The sequence below is a fragment of the Coregonus clupeaformis genome, chromosome 3 (assembly GCF_020615455.1).
Source record: "Coregonus clupeaformis isolate EN_2021a chromosome 3, ASM2061545v1, whole genome shotgun sequence".
NCBI lineage: Eukaryota > Metazoa > Chordata > Actinopteri > Salmoniformes > Salmonidae > Coregonus > Coregonus clupeaformis.
The window spans coordinates 7,301,828-7,326,526 of NC_059194.1; the positions used below are offsets into that span (position 1 = coordinate 7,301,828).

Here is a 24,699-nt window from a genome sequence, read left to right on the forward strand (position 1 = left end):
AGTCCAGAGGGCGGGGGGTGCAACTCAATATTAGGAAGGTGTTCTTAATGTTTGGTCAGATATCTGGTGTGTTGTCATTGTCTCTATAATCCAGTTGGACAGGTTCAAGGAACCTCCAGCGTTCGGGCCCATGTGTGACCTGCTGTGGGCCGACCCACTGGAGGACTTTGGAAACGAGAAGACGCAAGAATACTTCGGCCACAACACAGTCAGGGGCTGCTCCTACTTCTACAGGTAAACACAGAGAGACGCTAACATGGCAACGCACATACGCAGGCACACACAGGCACACACACACACACACACACACTTCTAAGACAGGTGAGAACCAGTGTGATCTGTTGGTGTGATGTACAGGAGAAAGGTGAGATGGAGGATGTGAAACGTGTTGTACTACAAGCTGCTTCAGAGATCCAACAACCAAAGAATAATTGGGATTTGTGGAACAGCTGTAATTTTGCCCAGTTATCTCACAGATCCACACACACAGTTTCAGCGTTAAACCATATCCCACAATCCTTAGGGAGACTGCACCGTTCTGTTTCCATGACGACTGGCTACTACTGCCAGATTGGGGAGTGATATTAAGATACAGTGAGGTAAAGAGAGAGAGGGGGAGTGAGGGAGAAAAAATAGATTAATCAAATGTGAGACCAGAGGAATGGAGTGATGGATAGTTGAGACTGTTGTCATAGTATCGTGCTATACAATATGGAGCCCACACCACAGTCTACTGAGAGAAAAATACACTGCCCTCCTACTAGATCTGGTTCTGCTGTTCATTAGGGGCTCAATGATGACCCCTGGTGGTCATTCAATGTGAGCTGTTTCAAAGTAGACCTACCATCTGATATAATGTAGGGGTGTTCAAAATACAATCTCTCTCGCTCTCTCTCTCTCTCTCTCTCTAGTTACCCTGCGGTGTGTGAGTTTTTACAGACCAACAACTTGTTGTCCGTCATCAGAGCACATGAAGCGCAAGATTCTGGGTAAGAGAAGCCCCACTTCTTCTTTGGTTATTGACAAACACTGTACACCCCAGTGTGTGTTGATTGATCCGGGGGTGGGGATGTGGGTTAAGTGTTTTTTGGGGGGGGGGATTGGGGTTGTTATGTCAACACAAACAGTTCAGTCAACCAATACAGCAGCGCAAGTTTTCATAATCAAATCAGTCCATTTATAGACAGTTATCCATAGTCAAGACTAACCTTAACCAAACAACAACCATATATTTAACCCTACACCCCTTACAGGTGAACCCCAATCTATGCAATCCTAACGTATCCCAATCCCTTGACCGTTTCCCTGTTCAGGTACCGGATGTACAGAAAGAGTCAGACTACAGGCTTCCCCTCCCTCATCACCATCTTCTCAGCACCTAACTACCTGGACGTCTACAACAACAAAGGTCAGACATGCACACGCACACACAGACAGACAGACAGACACACACCAGTAGGCTATCAGTGTGTAACAGGCCTGCCATCTCTCATCCTCTCATAGCGGCGGTGCTGAAGTATGAGAACAACGTGATGAACATCCGTCAGTTCAACTGTTCCCCTCATCCCTACTGGCTGCCCAACTTCATGGACGTCTTCACCTGGTCCCTGCCCTTCGTTGGAGAGAAAGGTGGGAAAAACGACTACATGTATTACAAACACCAAAAGAAACGGATTGTCTCCCACTCTGAATATGTTCTCTCTCTTATTTTTTTTCTCTCTCTCTCTCTCTCTCTCTCTCTCTCTCTCTCTCTCTCTCTCTCTCTCTCTCTCTCTCTCTCTCTTATTCTCTCACTCTCACTAACTCTCACTCTCTTATTATCCCACTCTCACTCTCTCTCTCTCTCACTAACTCTCTCTCTCTATCTCTCACTAACTCTCTCTCTCACTAACTCTCTCTCACTAACGCTCTCTCACACTAACTCTCTGTCTCTCACACTAACTCTCTCTCTCGCACACTAACCCTCTCTCACTAACTCTCTCTCTTTCTCTCTCTCTCTCTCTCTCGCTCTCTCTCTCTCTCTCTCTCTCTCTCTCTCTCTCTCTCTCTCTCTCTCTCTCTTCTCTCTCTCTTTCTCTCTCTCTCACTAACTCTCTCTCTCTTTCTCTCTCTCTCACTAACTCTCTCACTCTCTCACTCTTATTCTCTCTCTCTTTCTCTCTCTCATGAACTCTCTTTCTCTCTCTCTCACTAACTCTCTCTCTCTCACTCTCTCACACTAACTCTCTCTCTCTCTCTCTCTCACTCTCTCACACTAACTCTCTCTCTCTCTCTTTCTCTCACACTAACTCTCTCTCTCTCTCTCTCTCTCACTAACTCTCTCTTTCACACTAACTCTCTCTTTCACACTAACTCTCTCTTTCTCACTAACTCTCTCTTTCACACTAACTTTCTCACTCACACTAACTCTCTCTCACTCACACTAACTCTCTCTCACTCACACTAACTCTCTCTCACTCACACTAACTCTCTCTCACACTAACTCTCTCTCACTCACACTAACTCTCTCTCTCACTAACTCTCTCTCTCACTAACTCTCTCTCACACTAACTCTCTCTCACACTAACTCTCTCACACTAACTCTCTCAAACTAACTCTCTCTCACTAACTCTCTCTCTCTCACTATCTCTCTCTCACTATTTCTCTCTCACTAACTCTCTTATTCTCTCCCTCTCTCACTAACTCTCTCTCTCACTCTCTCTGACTCACTCTCGCTGAGTCTCTCGGTATGTGTCTCTAATATGGTCATACATTTGGCAGGAGGTTAGGAAGTGCAGCTCAGTTTCCACATAATTTTGTGGGCAGTGGGCACATAGCCTGTCTTCTCTTGAGTGCCAGGTCTGGCTATGGCGGCCTCTCTCAATAGCAGGGCTATAGTCACTGAGTCTGTACATAGTCAGAGCTTTCCTTAATTTAGGGTCAGTCACAGTGGTCAGGTATTCTGCCACTGTGTACTCTCTGTTTAGGGCCAGATAGCATTCTAGTTTGCTCTGTTTTTTTTGTGTTAATTCTTTCCAATGTGTCAAGTAATATCTTTTTTGTTTTCTCATGATATTGACTGTGCCCCCTCGCTCTCTCTCTCTCTCTCTCTCTCTCTCATATTGACTGTGCCCCCCCCTCTCTCTCTCTGTCACTCTCTCCCTCTCCACAGTGACAGAGATGCTGGTGAATGTTCTCAGTATCTGTTCAGATGATGAACTAATGGAGAATGATGGAGAGGAAGAGGTCTATGATGGTAATCATATCTTTATAAATAGATACACATGGGAAGACCTGCTACATCTCAAATGGGACCTTACTCCCAATATAGGGAACAAGGTGCCATTTGGCACACAGACACTTTGATTGTTTCCATTATTATGTCAATTCAACCTTCCCTTTCACTTCCTTGTTATTGGTGTCCTTTGTTTTACTCCTCTGTGATTGGTTCCCTCCAGCCAATGCAGCGGCAGCTAGGAAAGAGGTGATCAGGAACAAGATCCGTGCCATAGGGAAGATGGCCAAAATGTTCCAAGTTTTACGGTGATTGACCTTCAGTGTATGTGTATGTATGTGTGTGTGTGTGTGTGTGTGTGAATGTGTGCAGAAGCATGTGAGAGTGTGTATGCTAGTGTGTGTGCGTTTTCTAATCCTCTATGCGTGTGTGTGTGTGTGTTTTAGGGAGGAGAGTGAGAATGTTTTAACCCTGAAGGGACTGACACCCACTGGCATGCTGCCCAGCGGAGTTCTGTCAGGAGGCAAGCAGACTCTGCAGAGTGGTGAGTACAAACACACACCTCCACACACACACACCTCCACACACACACACACACACACACACACACACCCCTCCACACACGGGCAAACAAGCACACACACACATTCCCACTTTCTCACACACATTTGCATACACACACTATCTATGTGTGTTTCCCCCTCTCTCTTATACTCCCTTTCCTTTCTCTCTCACTCTCTCTCACACATACACACACACACACACACACATACGCTGTCTGTCTCTCTCTCTCTCTCTCTCTCACACACACACACGCTGTCTCTGTCTCGCTCGCTCTCTCTCTCTCTCTCTCTCTCTCTCACACACATACGCTGTCTCTGTCTCGCTCTCTCTCTCTCTCTCTCTCTCTCTCTCTCTCTCTCTCTCTCTCTCTCTGTATTCCATGTTCGTTCTGTCAATCACTCCGTCACTCCATGTCACCCTCACCTCACTACTGCTGATAGTACTAATAGCCTGGTATATATATATGTGTGTGTTTGTGTATGTGTGTGAGCTAACGATAGCTACCGAACATGCTAACACCAGACACCCTCTGCACTGAAGGCTGCACCCTCCTCTCTCTTTCTCTCACTCTCACTCCCTCTCTTTTTCTCTCTTTCTCTCCATCCTCAGCTACCATTGAGGCCATTGAAGCCATCGATCCTGTTGAGGACTCAGAAGGTAAATTCCACTCATGCACCGACAATGAGTGTAAGCGAGTGTGTGAGAGAATGAAAGAGGTAGAGAAAGATGGGGATGAGGCATGGCGACCCATCTACGCCATACACTTACCCACAATGCATTGAGCTCTTCTAACAGCACTGCTCATGGTGACTCTGCTCTTATTCCTTCTCTCCACACACACTTCCCCCAGACACACATACACACACACACACTTCCCCCAGACACACACACACACACACACACACTTCCCCCAGACACACACACACTTCCCCCAGACACACACACACACACACTTCCCCCAGACACACACACACACACTTCCCCCAGACACACACACACACACACTTCCCCCAGACACACACACACACACACACACACACACTTCCCCCAGACACACACACACACACACACACACACACACTTCCCCCAGACACACACACACACACACACTTCCCCCAGACACACACACACACACTTCCCCCAGACACACACACACACACACACTTCCCCAGACACACACACACACACCCTTCCCCCCACACACACACACACTTCCCCCAGACACACACACACACATTTCCCCCAGACACACATACACACACACTTCCCCCAGACACACACACACACACTTCCCCCAGACACACACACACACTCCCCCCACACACACACACACACTTCCCCCAGACACACACACACACACACACACACACACACACACACACACACACACACACACACACACACACACACACACACACACACACACACACACTTCCCCCAGACACACACACACACACACACACACACACTTCCCACACACACACACACACACACACACACACACACTTCCCCCAGACACACACACACACACACACACTTCCCCCCAGACACACACACACACACTTCCCCCAGACACACACACACACACACACACACTTCCCCCAGACACACACACACACACACTTCCCCCAGAAACACACACACACACACACTTCCCCCAGACACACACACACACACACACACTTCCCCCAGACACACACACACACTTCCCCCAGCACACACACACACACACACACACACACACACTTCCCCCAGACTCACACACACACACACACTTCCCCCAGACACACACACACACACACTTCCCCCAGACACACACACACACACACACACACACACACACACACACACACTTCCCCCAGACACACACACACTTCCCCCAGACACACTCCACACAGGCACACACACTCCACCCACCACGGTAAGACAAGGTGACTAATCATGAGTGTGTGTCGGCTGGGGGAGGAATCTGACCCTACGATAACTCTAACATTGTCCTTACACAATGACATCATCCCTACACAATGACATCGTCCCTACACAATGGCATCATCCCTACACAACCTCTGCTATTTGCTTTTGGTACAACAACGTGCTGTGTGGAGCCTGTGGAGTTTTGCATTGGAAACGTTATGTTCCATGATGACACACATTGTAAACCAATCAAATTTCAATCAGATGTATTTATAAAGCTCTTTTTACATCATCAGATTTAACAAACACAAGACCACTACAGTCTTTATGTAGACTGTCAGTCGCTAGTAGGCTAATCTTGATACTTATAAGTCTGGAAGGATAGTGTATCGGTAGTGTGTAAATCATGTCTGTAAGTGTTCAGTATATTTTGTTTGTGTGCTCTGTTTTTACTGGCCTAGCTGTTGTGTGTATTTACACTGAGTGTACAAAACATTAAGGACACCTGTTCTTTCTGTTACATAGACTGGCCAGGTAAATCCAAGTGGAAGCTATGATCCTTTATTGATGTCACTTGTTAAATCCACTTCAATCAGTGTAGATGAAGGGGAGGAGACAGGTTAAAGAAGGATTTTTAAGCCTTGAGACAATTGAGACATGGATTGTGTATGTGTGCCATTCAGAGTGTGAATGGGAAGACAAAATATTTAAGTGGCTTTGAACAGGGTATGGTATTAGGTGCCAGGCACACCGGTTTGTGTCAAGAACTGCAACACTGCTGGGTTTTTCTCACTCAACAGTTTCCCGTGTGTATCAAGAATGGTCCATCACCCAAAGGACATCCAGCCAACTTGACACAACTGACTGTGGGAAGCATTGGAGTCAACATGGGCCAACATCCCTGTAGAACATTTTCTCAACAGTTTCCCGTCCATGCCCCAAGGAATTGAGGCTGTTCTGACTCAATATTAGGAAGGTGTTCTTAATGTTTTGTACACTCAGTGTAGCTTATCGTGTACAAAACTGCTTATCGGGTGTTATGATGAGTTTCTAGGGTATCAAGTGATTACGAATGTAAGGATGTACTTAGACACTTTTGATGGGGAGTTCATATTAGATATTTAACATGGTTAGTTAAACAGAAGGATAGAGCTTTGCCTCTACCATAATATGCCATTTAGCAGACGCTTTTATCCAAAGCGACTTAGTCATGTGCGCATACATTTTTACGTATGGGTGGTCCCGGGGATCGAACCCACTACCCTGGCGTTACAAGCGCCATGCTCTACCAATTGAGCTACAGAGGACCACCTCCGAACTCCAGAACAAAGATCCACTCTCTCTATATATACAAACTGTTACAAGTCTCTCCACGAACATCTGGTAATCATCATGGGCACTCCCATTCTTTGATGTTATTACTCTTTACCCCAAGTCAGTATATCCTGTCCATCAATCATGCTATCATAAACATCAGTAATCTCCTTTGACATAACGGAATGTAGACTCCGTGGCACCAAGCCACTTATCTAGTAACTCTAACCTGGTCCCCACGATACTATGACATGACATCATTACAATCCACTTTTTTTTTTCTTATTTTGTGGCAAGTAAACTTACAGTGAATATGAACTGTTGGGGATGAAGTACAGTGGGGAGAACAAGTATTTGATACACTGCCGATTTTGCAGGATTTCCTACTTACAAAGCATGTAGAGGTCTGTAATTTTTATCATAGGTACACTTCAACTGTGAGAGAAAATCACATTGTATGATTTTTAAGTAATTCATTTGCATTTTATTGCATGACATACAGTGGGGAAAAAATGTATTTAGTCAGCCACCAATTGTGCAAGTTCTCCCACTTAAAAAGATGAGAGAGGCCTGTAATTTTCATCATAGGTACACGTCAACTATGACAGACAAATTGAGAAAAAAAATCCTGAAAATCACATTGTAGGATTTTTAATGAATTGATTTGCAAATTATGGTGGAAAATAAGTATTTGGTCACCTACAAACAAGCAAGATTTCTGGCTCTCACAGACCTGTAACTTCTTCTTTAAGAGGCTCCTCTGTCCTCCACTCGTTACCTGTATTAATGGCACCTGTTTGAACTTGTTATCAGTATAAAAGACACCTGTCCACAACCTCAAACAGTCATACTCCAAACTCCACTATGGCCAAGCCCAAAGAGCTGTCAAAGGACACCAGAAACAAAATTGTAGACCTGCACCAGGCTGGGAAGACTGAATCTGCAATAGGTAAGCAGCTTGGTTTGAAGAAATCAACTGTGGGAGCAATTATTAGGAAATGGAAGACATACAAGACCACTGATAATCTCCCTCGATCTGGGGCTCCACGCAAGATCTCACCCCGTGGGGTCAAAATGATCACAAGAACGGTGAGCAAAAATCCCAGAACCACACAGGGGGACCTAGTGAATGACCTGCAGAGAGCTGGGACCAAAGTAACAAAGCCTACCATCAGTAACACACTACGCCGCCAGGGACTCAAATCCTGCAGTGCAAGACGTGTCCCCCTGCTTAAGCCAGTACATGTCCAGGCCCGTCTGAAGTTTGCTAGAGGGCATTTGGATGATCCAGAAGAGGATTGGGAGAATGTCATATGGTCAGATGAAACCAAAATATAACTTTTTGGTAAAAACTCAACTCGTCGTGTTTGGACTACAAAGAATGCTGAGTTGCATCCAAAGAACACCATACCTACTGTGAAGCATGGGGGTGGAAACATCATGCTTTGGGGCTGTTTTTCTGCAAAGGGACCAGGACGACTGATCCGTGTAAAGGAAAGAATGAATGGGGCCATGTATCGTGAGATTTTGAGTGAAAACCTCCTTCCATCAGCAAGGGCATTGAAGATGAAACGTGGCTGGGTCTTTCAGCATGACAATGATCCCAAACACACCGCCCGGGCAACGAAGGAGTGGCTTCGTAAGAAGCATTTCAAGGTCCTGGAGTGGCCTAGCCAGTCTCCAGATCTCAACCCCATAGAAAATCTTTGGAGGGAGTTGAAAGTCTGTGTTGCCCAGCGACAGCCCCAAAACATCACTGCTCTAGAGGAGATCTGCATGGAGGAATGGGCCAAAATACCAGCAACTGTGGGTGAAAACCTTGTGAAGACTTACAGAAAACGTTTGACCTGTGTCATTGCCAACAAAGGGTATATAACAAAATATTGAGAAACTTTAGTTATTGACCAAATACTTATTTTCCACCATAATTTGCAAATAAATTCATTAAAAATCCTACAATATGATTTTCTGGAGAAAAAAATTCTCATTTTGTCTGTCATAGTTGATGTGTACCTATGATGAAAATTACAGGCCTCTCTCATCTTTTTAAGTGGGAAAACTTGCACAATTGGTGGCTGACTAAATACTTTTTTCCCCCACTGTAAGTATTTGATCACCTACCAACCAGTAAGAATTCCAGCTCTCACAGACCTGTTAGTTTTTCTTTAAGAAGCCCTCCTGTTCTCCACTCATTACCTGTATTAACTGCACCGGTTTGAACTTGTTACCTGTATAAAAGACACCTGTCTACACACTCAATCAAACAGACTCCAACCTATCCACAATGGCCAAGACCAGAGAGCTGTGTAAGGACATCAGGGATACAATTGTAGACCTGCACAAGGCTGGGATGGGCTACAGGACAATAGGCAAGCAGCTTCGTGAGAAGGCAACAACTGTTGGCGCAATTATTAGAAAATGGAAGAAGTTCAAGATGACGGTCAATCACCCTCGGTCTGGGGTTCCATGCAAGTTCTCACCTTGTGGGGCATCAATGATCATGAGGAAGGTGAGGGATCAGCCCAGAACTACAGGGCAGGACCTGGTCAATGACCTGAAGAGAGCTGGGACCACAGTCTCAAAGAAAACCATTAGTAACACACTACGCCGTCATGGATTAAAATCCTGCAGCGCACGCAAGGTCCCCCTGCTCAAGCCAGCACATGTCCAGGCCCGTCTGAAGTTTGCCAATGACCATCTGGATGATCCAGAGGAGTAATGGGAGAAAGTCATGTGGTCTGATGAGACAAAAATAGAGCTTTTTGGTCTAAACTCCACTCGCCGTGTTTGGAGGAAGAAGAAGGATGAGTACAACCCCAAGAACACCATCCCAACCGTGAAGCATGGAGGTGGAAACATCATTCTTTGGGGATGCTTTTCTGCAAAGGGAACAGGACGACTGCACCATATTGAGGGGAGGATGGATGGGGCCATGTATCGCGAGATCTTGGCCAACAACCTCCTTCCCTCAGTAAGAGCATTGAAGAGGGGTCGTGGCTGGGTCTTCCAGCATGACAACGACCCGAAACACACAGCCAGGGCAACAAAGGAGTGGCTCCGTAAGAAGTATCTCAAGGTCCTGGAGTGGCCTAGCCAGTCTCCAGACCTGAACCCAATAGAAAATCATTGGAGGGAGCTGAAAGTCCGTATTGCCCAGCGACAGCCCCGAAACCTGAAGGATCTGGAGAAGGTCTGTATGGAGGAGTGGGCCAAAATCCCTGCTGCAGTGTGTGCAAACCTGGTCAAGACCTACAGGAAACGTATGATCTCTGTAACTGCAAACAAAGGTTTCTGTACCAAATATTAAGTTCTGCTTTTCTGATGTATCAAATACTTATGTCATGCAATAAAATGCAAATTAATTACTTAAAAATCATACAATATGATTTTCTGGATTTTTGTTTTAGATTCCGTCTCTAACAGTTGAAGTGTACCTATGAAAAAAATTACAGACCTCTACATGCTTTGTAAGTAGGAAAACCTGCAAAATCGGCAGTGTATCAAATACTTGTTCTCCCCACTGTACTTCATCCCCAACAGTTCATATAAAATACAATATTTCCAATCAGTAGTATATATATATATATATATATATCTGACTAGAGCCTAAACTATGCTAGATAACTGAGAATTCACCCCTTTCTACCTTCTCTACCTGAATCCAACCTGATTCTCAATATATTTAATCAACAAAGGTATAAATTCTCAGTCATCTATCTTATGCGATATCAAACCTCTCAAACCTCTATAGACTCAGTCTGAGTAAAAGATAAACACATAATTAACTACTATATATTCATGCTAATAATCTATGTAGTCAAAACCTTACTTTTTATATATATATATATATATATGTGTCACGATCGTCGGGAACAGAGGACCAAGGCGCAGCGTAAAAAGTGAACATATTTATTAAAGAATGATGATGATAACACGAACAAAACAACAAACGATAACGTGACGTCCTCGGTCTCACACAAACCACACTGGAACAAGATCCCACAACCACTGTGGGAAAACAGGCTGTCTAAATATGGTTCCCAATCAGAGACAACCAGCAACAGCTGACACTCGTTGCCTCTGATTGAGAACCATTCTGGCCAACATAGAAATACAACAACTAGAAACGAAAACTCACACCCTGGCTCAACATACTAGAGTCCCCAGAGCCAGGGCGTGACAGTACCCTCCCCCAAAGGCGCGGACTCCGACCGCGCCAACCAAACACCACAGGGGAGGGACCGGGTGGGCACTCCGCCTTGGCGGCAGATCCGGCTCCGGGCATGATCCCCACTCCCTCTCTAACCCCCCAAAGTACCCCTGGTCCGGTCTGGCCCTGCTGACCGGAGCTGGACTGCACACTGGTGGAGCGGATTGCTCTAGCTCCGGCGTGAAGCAGCTGACCCGTGCCGAACCAGGCACCGGTGGAACAGGCACGGGCTGTGCCGGACTGACGACGCACACCACTGGCTTGGTGTGGGGGAGCAGGAACGGCCGAGCCGGGCTGACGAAACGCACCCCTGACTTGGTGCGGGGAGCAGGAGCGGGCCGGACCGGGCTGACGAAGCGCACCACTGACTTGGTGCGGGGAGCAGGAGCGGGCCGGACCGGGCTGACGAAGCACACCACTGACTTGGTGTGGGGAGCAGGAGCGGGCCGGACCGGGCTGACGATGCGCACCATAGGCTTGGTGCGTGGAGCAGGAATAGGCCGGGCCGGGCTGACGACGCGCACCACAGGCTCGATGCGAGGAACAGGAACAGGCCGGACCGTACTGGGGACACACACCACTGGCCCTACGCAGGGATCAGGAACGGGCCGGACCGGACTGGTAACACACCCCAGTACCTCTCGCCGTGCCTCTACACTTTCCCTCTCCTCTGTGACCAGTGGCCCCCTTAACCTGGCGGCCTCCTCTGCAACCCCGCTGGACCGCTCTATAGCGGCCTCCTGCTGCCCCGTCGTCCACGGCGTGAGCCCCCCCCTAAAAAATTTCTGGGGGTCTCTCCTCCCCGTGGACCAGGCCCAGCCGAGGTTGATGTCCTTTAGTGATACCTCTGGCGCTGGCTCCTGGACACGCTGCTTGGTCCAGTGTTGGTGGGATCTTCTGTCACGATCGTCGGGAACAGAGGACCAAGGCGCAGCGTGAAAAGTGAACATATTTATTAAAGAATGATGATGATAACACGAACAAAACAACAAACGATAACGTGACGTCCTCGGTCTCACACAAACCACACGGGAACAAGATCCCACAACCACTGTGGGAAAACAGGCTGTCTAAATATGGTTCCCAATCAGAGACAACCAGCAACAGCTGACACTCGTTGCCTCTGATTGAGAACCATTCTGGCCAACATAGAAATACAACAACTAGAAACGAAAACTCACACCCTGGCTCAACATACTAGAGTCCCCAGAGCCAGGGCGTGACAATATGGAAAAATCCCACATAGACATCCCCAATTTTAAAATGACCCCTTTTTCTGAGACATGCGACCAAGAAAAACATCCATAAAATAAATTGTGACCATCATGACATCATCCCCACAAATACAAAGATCCATGACCATTACTAAATTACATGGATATTATAATCTGGACACATGAATATAAAAATAACAAAAATGTCCATCTTCGTCATCCATGCGCAGTCAGATTAACCCCAAGCTTGTCACTGGTCACTTGGGGCGCTATCTGCTCTACTGAGATAGTCCTGTTTCCATTACATCCCTAAACTATTCATGCTTTAAGAATTCAACCAAAATCAGATCATATGTGTCACGCCCTGACTCTGGGGACTCTTATTTGTTGAGTCAGGGTGTGATTTTCTATGTTGTATTTTCTATGTTTAGATCTATTATGTGTATTTCTATGTTGGCCGGGGTGGTTCCCAATCAGAGGCAGCTGTAGCTCGTTGTCTCTGATTGGGGACCATACTTAGGCAGCCTATTGGCAAAAGTGGGTTGTGGGATCTTGTTCCAGTTAAGGTATGTTGTGTTGTGCTGCCTTGGACTTCACGTTTCGTTTTGTTTGTTGTTTTGTCATTGTGTTTAATATTTAATAAACATGTACGCATATCACGCTGCGCCTTGGTCTGACCCGTTCATGAACGAACGTGACAATATGAAAATATCATAACTCCATGATAGTAACCAATTAAGTACTTGCCTAGCAACATAGATATTTACCACTCTAAACATCCACATCAATATCACCCAATACTTAAAATGTATATAATGACTAAAATGTTAATACGTTAACCCAATTAATCAACATATTCATGATTTCATTCACAATCCTCACATTAACTTCCATGTTTCAAACAGTATGATTCAACAATGTCTACTCAAAATAAATCATATAAGTGTATCCTAAGACATTACCATAATGTATCACTGTTTTAACCCATACTATCTATAGAAAACAGTTCTATACTAATACATACTAATGATTCACTTAAATCACTCATGTTATAAATTATAACCAAACAAATTACTTAACTCAACCAAATTTTAAATGACAATTGTTATTGATTCACTTTATCCTTATCAATGAAAATTAAAACCCTCAACTTTATCACCCATTACAACTGTTAGAATGTACACTTATATTAACATACATTATAAACATCCATAATTCAATTATGACTTTCCTCATCCTGATAATAAATACAGATCATTATCTCAATGCATTTTTAATACTATTCATTTAGCAGTGTATATACCTACTACCCAAATTAGCAAATTACCAATTTTATTATCAACACAGCTAAGCAACCCCTCTTTCTCCCGGCACTTAAATCCTCTGGCATCTCTTCATTATGTTCTTCAGACATCTTCACATTTCAAAATGACTTGCCCATAACAATGTCACAACTACAATGTATCATTTGAGTCACCACCAACTCCACAACCTCATTGTCTTTTCCATTTGCCAACCATTATGCCCACATCATTAAAAATGTTGCATTTGAACATATCTTTCTCCATTCTCACTCAATGGTGGACTCCTTTCCCCCTCCTTCGAGATACAAACATGAGAAAATCATTTGATATCTTCGATTGGTTGTTGTAGACCAGTTGCATGTAGAAGTGGTATTTTACAAAAACATCTTCAACGCCTCTGATATTCATCTTCAGCCGGTTCATAGTTTGTTATTTATTTAGGTTCACACTATGCTAGGCCAAATTATCACTGCCATGCATCAAGACACCATCTGTATTTATCTCACTAGAAGACAAACATAACAGTTTAATTTATTACATTTCTAATCCATTAAATCCATACAATCATTTACCATATGACAAATTATTATATTTTAACAATTGTTCTTAATACCAATTTCTAATATACTTCCCAATTTCTGTTCACATCGCTCTGTGTAGCGTCCTTCTTGCATCGCACCAATATGGATTCAAGATTCACTGCTGCAACGACACACAGACATAAACACAAAAACAAAAACAATGCTCCACAGTGGCAGTTCCATCTTCCTCCTATTATTTTTAACACTCCTACCGTGGGACAAATTTATGCACAAATCTCTCTTTTACTGTCCTCTCCATTGAGGTAGCCAGCAACACCTAGAACTAACCACTCCTTCTAAATTCTGTCCAGCTCTGACTTCCATAGTCCTCCACTGCCACATAGTCACCCATGCACAGAAAATGTCCAGATTCTCCTTTCATGTTGGCAGAGTTGCCTTCACCTTTTTGAAATAATGTCTGCATAACATTGTTAGTTGAGACACAATATGCTACGTCTTCTTCTCAGTCAGGAAAAGCCTCTATTAGGAAGTGCACATTCTTGCATCTTGTTATAGTCACTAGTTTCCATAGACATGCCTCCACTACATTCTACCTTAAACCACAAATACATTTTCACCTAAAACTTTTAATCTAACCCATAACACATTAATTACTACTGCTCATATTCTTACTACAATATGCAAATGTACCAATAAATCCTCTTACCATCATTACTACCCCCTTTTCTGAACACATGAGTCACAACGTGATTCATGCTTTCAAAAACAAAACACCAACATTGCCTAAATTAAAATGACAAAATTTGATAATACCTCAACTTACTTCTATCCTGTAAAGTAATCCAAGATTAGTACAATTGACTACCATATCAAATGATCCATTATCGTTTACTTGATCAACAACATAGGAAATATCTGTTTCCCCTTCTATTGTTCCTGTCACCCCTGTAAATGTCATATTTCATTCATTCGCCAATACAATCACGTACTCCGTGTAAGTAAGATGTGATATTTTATCCCAGGCATCTATTTTTAAATGGTTTCATACGTTGTCTCCTACTTTCCCTTTAACATAATACTATAGTAGACTTCCATCAATCCTGGGAAAAAAAACTCCCACTCAGAAGACACTAGATAATACCACGTTTCATTAAGTTCACTACACCTTCTAATATAAACCTATAACCCCTTTCTAGTAATTTAATCATCACAACCTGTTACATAGATGTTTTAAAATATAAACCTATTGTTTAATAACTTCATACTTACAAAAAATGTTTACTTAATCCATCATCCTAATAGTAGAAACTATATCCCATTGTTCAACGTACCATAAACAGATGATCGTTTTTAGAATTAATGAACTGTGCATAACTCATTGTTGTTTAAACAAACTATATAATGTAATAATAATAATAATAATTACCAATTATCAAATAACGTTCCATATTCAACTATCTAGACATGTTCTTCATATCATCCCAATGCTTCCTACATATGTCAATATTTTATTTATTTATTTTACCTTTATTTAACTAGGCAAGTCAGTTAAGAACAAATTCTTATTTACAATGACGGCCTACACCGGCCAAACCCGGACGACGCTGGGCCAATTGTGCGCCGACCTATAGCCCACTTATCACTACTTCCTTTCACCCTCTTACGAAATCATGTCATTAGTACATTTTCTCCACAAAGCACTACTACCTAATAACATATTTTCATTCACCTAAATATAAATAATTATTTTAATACCAGTCTTATTAAACGATCCAATTCAACATCAATTCAACATGTCTCATCACCCAATTAACTTACTTACTTTGTAAACCCTCTACAATATCTATTATTCTCTATCGCTAACTTTCCATATAACGGTACTGTGACGTCACGAGAGGCTACACAGCTTTCAGCGGGATTGCTCAAGTAGTGCAAGGAGACAAGGTTCAAACAAAACAAGGATTTTATTATAGGTCTTGGGAAATTAACGAAAATATAACAAAATTCTGTTCTCTTGTGGCTCTTTAAGGGTTAACAGTTCAGGGATGTCTCTTCCACATCCAAAATCATAATTCTCACTCGCTCAGATAACTTTTCCCCAGCCTTACTGTAGTCCACGTTGCAGCTAGTGGCCAACCCAGCAAAAAGTCCTTCCAAATGTCTCTCACGTATTTCCACAGGTGCATATATCCAAAGGTGAGTATTTCCCAAAGGTAAGTATCTCCAAATCCTTATATTCCTCATGGAAGTGGACGTGCAGCACTCTTGTCCTCCAGAGAGCCCAGGTTGGAGACTGTGTCTCTTCCCTTCCCCAAACCTTCAGCTCATCAGCTCCTCATTTGTTTCAGCTGCGTGGGAAGATTGGCCATAGAGGGGTGGAGTTCCCGACCATACCAGCAGATGGAGCCATAGCTGTCTGGGTTTGCAGCCACCTCAGGGGGATGTAACGTCCCTCCAGGACACAGCCTCTCGTGACATCACACATCCCCCTCCTCGGGACCGACGCCTCGTCGGGTAAAGGCAGCGAAGAAGGCATCACGCCGGGAGAGGGCGTCCGCATTGCCGTGGTGCTTGCCAGACTGCTCTCTCTTCAACTCCTCCAACTCTAGGACCAGGGACTCAGCCTCCTGTTGTCTCTCCTTGAGTTTCTTACTGAACGCATCAGCCTTGGTTTTAGCAGAGTTTAGCTTCTGTTGAGCAGCTTTCAGTTCCTTCTCTCTCTCTGCCTCCGCATTCTTCATCTTGTTCTCCAACACCTTGTACTTCTCCTCTGCCTTCTTCTGGACCTCCTTACTACTGCGCAGGGTCTCCTCACACTCCTCGATGGTCCTGCGCAGCCTCTCCAGCTCCTCCTGTTGCTTAGGAAGGAGCTCTGTTGGAGTTTAGCCTGGAGGATATCTAACTCTTCTGTCTTCATGTCTAACTGTTGCTTTAACAAACGATACCTCTCAGCGGTCCCCTTCAGACCAGACAGTTCTTTGTCCAGATTCTGTAGCTCCGTCTCTGTGTCGGTCTGGGCACCTGCCATCCCTATCAGAGCCCGAGCGGGAGTGAGTAACTCGGAGGATTGCACCGGAGCCTTCCCAGGATGAGTCTTGCCTCTCCGTTTCCGAGGTACTCGGGTTATCCTCTCCTGAGACTCTCTCCAGAGTGGGTAAAAGGCTGGGCAGTCTCGTCCAATTAGGACAGGGACGGGGAGGGAATCAACCACCCCGCCGTCGTGTGTATGGTTCCCCGTGTGCTGGTCATTGTAAGTTCAGTAATGGGGTATTCTCTGGTGTCCCCATGGACACAGGAAACTGGGAGGACTTTCCCCGGGGGTCAGACACGTTGGGCCCACCAAATCCTTACGCACCAGGGTGGCCCGGCTACCAGAATCCAGTAAGGCCTCCACATCATGGTGATTCACAGTTACCGGGCAGGTGGGGGGGTCGATCTGGGCCGCCATCTACGACTCCCAAGAGCGAGGCAAAACGGTGTGTGGGTGCTGAGCTGGAGGACTCCGCAGTGGGCATAGGTTCATCGGCTGGTTTCCCACACTGCCAGGAGATATGTCCCATCTCCCCACACCGGTAACACTGTCGAGTTTCCCCCTCCTGGTGTACTCTTCTTGGACCCGCCTGGTTTCTGGCTCCCCCTGGAGCCGGGATAAGTCCTGACGTGGCTGGGTTCGAGACCTTGGGGTCCTTTGGACGGGTTCTTCCCATTTGTGGTGGGGCCGCACTCCTGGGGTCTTTTCGGGAAGCATTCAGCATCTCCGCTGTGGCCTGGTACTTTTCCACAGCTTCCACGGTCAGATCAGCCGTGGTCAAGGCCTGTTGACTGATGAACCGTTTTGCCTCATAAGGCAGGGCGCGTAGGTAACGATCCACCACAACGGCCTCCACCACCGCCGCTGCTGTATTCCTCTGCGGATCCAGCCATTTCCTTGCGATTCGGACAAGTTCATGCATCTGCGCCCGAGGAGGTTGGTCTGGTTGGAAGGTCCAGCTGTGAAAGCGCTGGGCCATACCAAACTTTGTGAGTCCATATCTGCTGAGGATCTCAGACTTCAGGGCATCATAGTCAGTAACCTGGTCAGGGCCCAGGTCCCGGACAGCATTCAGCGATTCCCCGGTTAGAAAGGGGGCTAACAGACCAACCCACTGTTGCTTGGGCCAGGCTTCCCTAGTGGCCGTGGCCTCAAATGCATGCAGGTATGCCTCAATGTCATCGGTAGCTCCCATCTTAGATATAAAGTCACTTGCCTTTATTGGGCGGGTATTTTGGACCACCCTCTGTCTCTGCAACTGCAATTCCTCTGCCTTCAGAAGGTTGGCTTTCTTTTGCTCCTCCAAGAGAGCCACGTTTGCTTGCATCTGGGCTTGCTGGCCAGCAACAAGGGCTTTCAATATGTCCTCCATTTCAGTCGGCGGGGAGCCTACGGCCAACTTGGAAAACTGGGTGATCAAACCTTCGGTATCCTCCTCTGACATGCACTATTAACGCTTGAGCGTGCCTGTATTCTCCACCATCTGTGACGTCACGAGAGGCTACACAGCTTTCAGCGGGATTGCTCAAGTAGTGCAAGGAGACAAGGTTCAAACAAAACAAGGATTTTATTATAGGTCTTGGGAAATTAACGAAAATATAACAAAATTCTGTTCTCTTGTGGCTCTTTAAGGGTTAACAGTTCAGGGATGTCTCTTCCACATCCAAAATCATAATTCTCACTCGCTCAGATAACTTTTCCCCAGCCTTACTGTAGTCCACGTTGCAGCTAGTGGCCAACCCAGCAAAAAAGTCCTTCCAAATGTCTCTCACGTATTTCCACAGGTGCATATATCCAAAGGTGAGTATTTCCCAAAGGTAAGTATCTCCAAATCCTTATATTCCTCATGGAAGTGGACGTGCAGCACTCTTGTCCTCCAGAGAGCCCAGGTTGGAGACTGTGTCTCTTCCCTTCCCCAAACCTTCAGCTCATCAGCTCCTCATTTGTTTCAGCTGCGTGGGAAGATTGGCCATAGAGGGGTGGAGTTCCCGACCATACCAGCAGATGGAGCCATAGCTGTCTGGGTTTGCAGCCACCTCAGGGGGATGTAACGTCCCTCCAGGACACAGCCTCTCGTGACATCACAGTACCTAAACAAAATATAAATTATTGTGAAGTTATAGTCAAAACAAATAAAACATCCATTCACCGATATGCAACTTTAATTACTATGTTATACTATTCGCTATGTGTTGGTAAGACAATCCCTTTCACATAATGTTATCAATTCACCTAGTAATCTAGGTCAATAGCATCACTGTAAAAGTTTAGCTTTCTGTCCCTTGCTGGGCTCGAACCAGGGACCCTCTACACATATCGACAACATTTACCATCGAAACACCGTTACCCGTCGCTCCACAAAATCTGCGATCCTTGCAAAGCAAGTTAAACAACTACTTCCACGTCGCATAGCAAGTTATGTCACCACTCTAAACGTCACTAATTCGCACCACTAACTAGCTAGCCCTTTCACACCAAACATTCAACCCCCAATGACTTCCTTCTCCACAGCAACCACTGATCCCTGTACACCTAACGTAACCCATAATGTCCCTTACAGCGCTCTCACGTTTCAGCGAGCCCCAATGGTTAACACCCGCAGACAAAAAACATGGAAATTCTTCATTTTTAAAAAACTGGTAGACAAAATAAAACACACTCTCAAACAGCGTTCTGCATTTACCTCTATCATAGGGTTAAAAAATTAACGTAACAACATTAACCATCCTAAATTGCTGTAGTAACGTCATGTTTGGTTCAGTTGATCTATTACGATAGTATGTCCATACTACTTCTGTATTGACCTCAACCAAAAGTTGCCATAGTCCTCAGTCAATGTTATATTTCCTTTTATTCTCCGAACCTGCTTCACTTCCCATAAAGATAAGACATTCGCTTCTCTATGCGTCCTAAACTACATTCTATTCCCCCTGTAATCAACTAAGATTATAGCCACAGCTCAACAGTGTTGCCAATTTAGCGACTTTGTCGCTATATTTAGCGAGTTTTCAGACCCCTCTAGCGACACATTTTCAAAAAAGTGACTAGCGACAAATCTAGCGACTTTTAGGACAGCCAATAGCTACTTTCCTTACTGAGGAGTTGGCATCACTGCAGCTCATATGAAACCACCAAAATATCAGAATATATCAGATGTAGGTTAACTGTCCTTTCTAAGTAGGCTACAAGTGACGCCAAACACTTGTTGTATTTTACCATCATATATTGAATTTATCCATATTATCAATATCCAATTTATTTATAGACATTATGCCACCATTCTCAATTGTTTAATCTAGCAAACCCTTAGTCAACGGCAAAAAAATTACTATCACGCAATTGTCTCTCCATACCTGTTAAATAAGTGAGTCTTTCTATTTAAACCACAACACGCTACAAATCTTCATTCAACATCAACAAACCAAATACTCCGTAGTACCCGTTCAAGCAACACATACCAGCAATTGAATTACACTCATAAATACAGATTTTACTCTATGTCATTGAAATGACAAACACATTCCACAAATAGCGCCATTACAATGTTTTGTCATCTTACCCTCTGATACAAAATAAAGTACCTTCACTTCACTACGTTAGCTCTACCCTGATAATTAGTTCAATGGAACCCTATATTGGCTTTGTACTATATTATACATTACGTCTATAACCACATTACTTATGGTCAGTTTATTCCTTAAACCTTATCTCTATCACATGATCCAACAACAGTACAAACTTAGAAAACCCACATTAATTATTTTTCCACCCATGACGTACGTCTACGTTTGGGTGAGCAAGTTAATACATATATAACGTTAGAAACTTCTAGGTACTCACATCAAATAATCCCTTCGTGGTGTTTTTAACCATTCTTAATCGACACAAATCACTTCTTCAAACATTTTACCAGCGGAACCAATAATAGACTGTAATTTCCCGGACACTGCCCTGCCTGTCCATAAAATACAGACCTTTCTACTACTCTCTAAAATAACCTCACAATCTCCATACCACTCCTTGATATTCAATGACTTAATTATGTTATATATCGTAACTTCTTATCCAAACTTATATCAAATTATTATACCCATTTTTAGAACTTATTAGGCACTCTTCAGATTCAAATTATCTTCTGCTATTTGTTCATAAGAGAGCCCATGTTGTCCCATTCAATTACTTAACTTCGTTAGCTGACTTTTTCTCCTTATAACTTAAATTTCATTGCCATCGTGCGCTCATTAAATCACTTGCTACATACGCCTCTTTAATATAATGTAAATCCCATTTAGTGTTTCTTACAACGATATTGTCCATGACATATTTTCACGCTATCTGTAACTTATCCCTTTAAAAAAAAAAAAAAAAACGTACTCATTATTTGTCCATGCGGATAAATCACCAAGATATGGTCCCCCATTAAAAAATCCTAATTTACTTAATTTACATTACTTTTACAAGAGACTTATTCTAAATGTGGATTTGTCTGTTATAATTTTGTCACTTCCTGTCTTTCTCTTCGAGTTAAATGAAGCTCTGATTTACTCTTAATGGTGACTGTTTTTTTTGTTTTTTTAATATATATATATATATATATATATATATATATATATATATACCGGTCTACTAAGCTGGCCATTCATTACTGCTATTAGTACATGCAATATTAGTAATTCAATACTTAAATAAAATCCCCATCCTGATATGTATTAAAATTTAGTTTGCCTTTAAATGTCATTTTGGTGCTATGATTCAATATGTTACATTGCGTTGGCTCCATCTCCTGTCCGTTTTGAGTAATTCACGTCTAATTCTCTCCTCATTTTATAATGTTCTACCACAGTAGTCTTAAACATTCATGGCCTCAAACCATATCCTTGATCAAACTCTTAAATATTCATGGCCTCAAACCATGTTCTTCTGAAACATTAATGGCCTCAAACCATATCCTATATAATGTTTTTTAAACATTCATGGCCTCAAACCATAATGATAAAGGGTTCTAACATTTATCCCTAAGTCTGCTGAGGACTTGAACCTCACAACTTTTAACCTTTTTAGTATTGTCTTTTTACTAAGGACTGTATTTTAACCTTCAACCGTAGGCCTCGAACCTACACCAAAATACCTTATAGGGCCTTTATAACCTTCTACCAAGGATTCGCACCTCTTCATCATGGCCTCAAACCATATCCTTGATTCATGGACTCAAACCATATCTCTTTCGACACAGGACTCGAACCTATGTACCAAAATACCTTATTCTATTTCATAATGTCGTACACTGTATAATCTCATCATGTTGAGGACTCAAACATCTGACCTATGTTATCGTAGTACACATTAAAAGACCCTACGCCCACTATTGTTACACCCATTCTCCTTCATTTCTGTTTTTTTTAATCATTACTCTGACCGAACCCTTCTTAGAATCATAGCACCCTATTATTGTCTAATTTGATAATTCTCCTTACATCCCACTAAATAACTCAATACCACTCATCGTCCCCCTTTTAAAATATAGAATTTTAAAAGTCTGTTACAACTAAGTCTTACCACAGATAAGCAGAATTTGACATAATCAAAAAAATATGAAAGTCTGCATACCTGTTAGTTTGGCTGTAAACTGCATCCTGTTCGTTTAGACGCCAATCTGTTATGATGAGTTTCTAGGGTATCAAGTGATTACGAATGTAAGGATGTACTTAGACACTTTTGATGGGGAGTTCATATTAGATATTTAATATGGTAACATGGTTAGTTATAACAGAAGGATAGAGCTTTGCCTCTACCATCTCCGAACTCCAGAACAAAGATCCACTCTCTCTATATATACACTCTGTTATAAGTCTCTCCACGAAGATCTGGTAATCATCATGGGCACTCCCATTCTTTGATGTTATTACTCTTTACCCCAAGTCAGTATATCCTGTCCCTCAATCATGCTATCATAAACATCAGTAATCTCTTTTGACATAACGGAATGTAGACTCTGTGGCACCAAGCCACTTACAGTGGGGGAAAAAAGTATTTAGTCAGCCACCAATTGTGCAAGTTCTCCCACTTAAAAAGATGAGAGAGGCCTGTAATTTTCATCATAGGTACACGTCAACTATGACAGACAAAATGAGGGAAAAAAATCCAGAAAATCACATTGTAGGATTTGTAATGAATTTATTTGCAAATTATGGTAGAAAATAAGTATTTGGTCAATAACAAAAGTTTCTCAATACTTTGTTATATACCCTTTGTTGGCAATGACACGTTTTCTGTAAGTCTTCACAAGGTTTTCACACACTGTTGCTGGTATTTTGGCCCATTCCTCCATGCAGATCTCCTCTAGAGCAGTGATGTTTTGGGGCTGTCGCTGGGCAACACGGACTTTCAACTCCCTCCAAAGATTTTCTATGGGGTTGAGATCTGGAGACTGGCTAGGCCACTCCAGGACCTTGAAATGCTTCTTACGAAGCCACTCCTTCGTTGCCGGGCGGTGTGTTTGGGAACATTGTCATGCTGAAAGACCCAGCCACATTTCATCTTCAATGCCCTTGCTGATGGAAGGAGGTTTTCACTCAAAATCTCATGATACATGGCCCCATTCATTCTTTCCTTTACACGGATCAGTCGTCCTGGTCCCTTTGCAGAAAAACAGCCCCAAAGCATGATGTTTCCACCCCATGCTTCACAGTAGGTATGGTGTTCTTTGGATGCAACTCAGCATTCTTTGTCCTCCAAACACGACGAGTTGAGTTTTTACCAAAAAGTTCTATTTTGGTTTCATCTGACCATATGACATTCTCCCAATCCTCTTCTGGATCATCCAAATGCACTCTAGCAAACTTCAGACGGGCCTGGACATGTACTGGCTTAAGCAGGGGGACACGTCTGGCACTGCAGGATTTGAGTCCCTGGCGGCGTAGTGTGTTACTGATGGAAGGCTTTGTTACTTTGGACCCAGCTCTCTGCAGGTCATTCACTAGGTCCCCCCGTGTGGTTCTGGGATTTTTGCTCACCGTTCTTGTGATCATTTTGACCCCACGGGGTGAGATCTTGCGTGGAGCCTCAGATCGAGGGAGATTATCAGTGGTCTTGTATGTCTTCCATTTCCTAATAATTGCTCCCACAGTTGATTTCTTCAAACCAAGCTGCTTACCTATTGCAGATTCAGTCTTCCCAGCCTGGTGCAGGTCTACAATTTTGTTTCTGGTGTCCTTTGACAGCTCTTTGGTCTTGGCCATAGTGGAGTTTGGAGTGTGACTGTTTGAGGTTGTGGACAGGTGTCTTTTATACTGATAACAAGTTCAAACAGGTGCCATTAATACAGGTAACGAGTGGAGGACAGAGGAGCCTCTTAAAGAAGAAGTTACAGGTCTATGAGAGGCAGAAATCTTG

General features: G+C 43.7%; 1 protein-coding gene across 3 annotated transcripts in view; it reads left to right on the top strand.

Moving 5' to 3' along the window:
* LOC121539826 (serine/threonine-protein phosphatase 2B catalytic subunit alpha isoform) overlaps positions 1–24,699 on the top strand; it is a 49,771-nt gene that overhangs the window by 22,633 nt on the left and 2,439 nt on the right. For all 3 annotated transcript variants that reach the window (XM_041848490.2, XM_045207084.1, XM_045207086.1), the window contains exons 6-13: positions 95–234; positions 912–989; positions 1,314–1,408; positions 1,504–1,629; positions 3,152–3,235; positions 3,438–3,522; positions 3,661–3,758; positions 4,388–4,435. In XM_041848490.2, the coding sequence (XP_041704424.1) occupies positions 95–234; positions 912–989; positions 1,314–1,408; positions 1,504–1,629; positions 3,152–3,235; positions 3,438–3,522; positions 3,661–3,758; positions 4,388–4,435 (754 nt within the window). The remainder of the gene's footprint in view (positions 1–94; positions 235–911; positions 990–1,313; positions 1,409–1,503; positions 1,630–3,151; positions 3,236–3,437; positions 3,523–3,660; positions 3,759–4,387; positions 4,436–24,699) is intronic.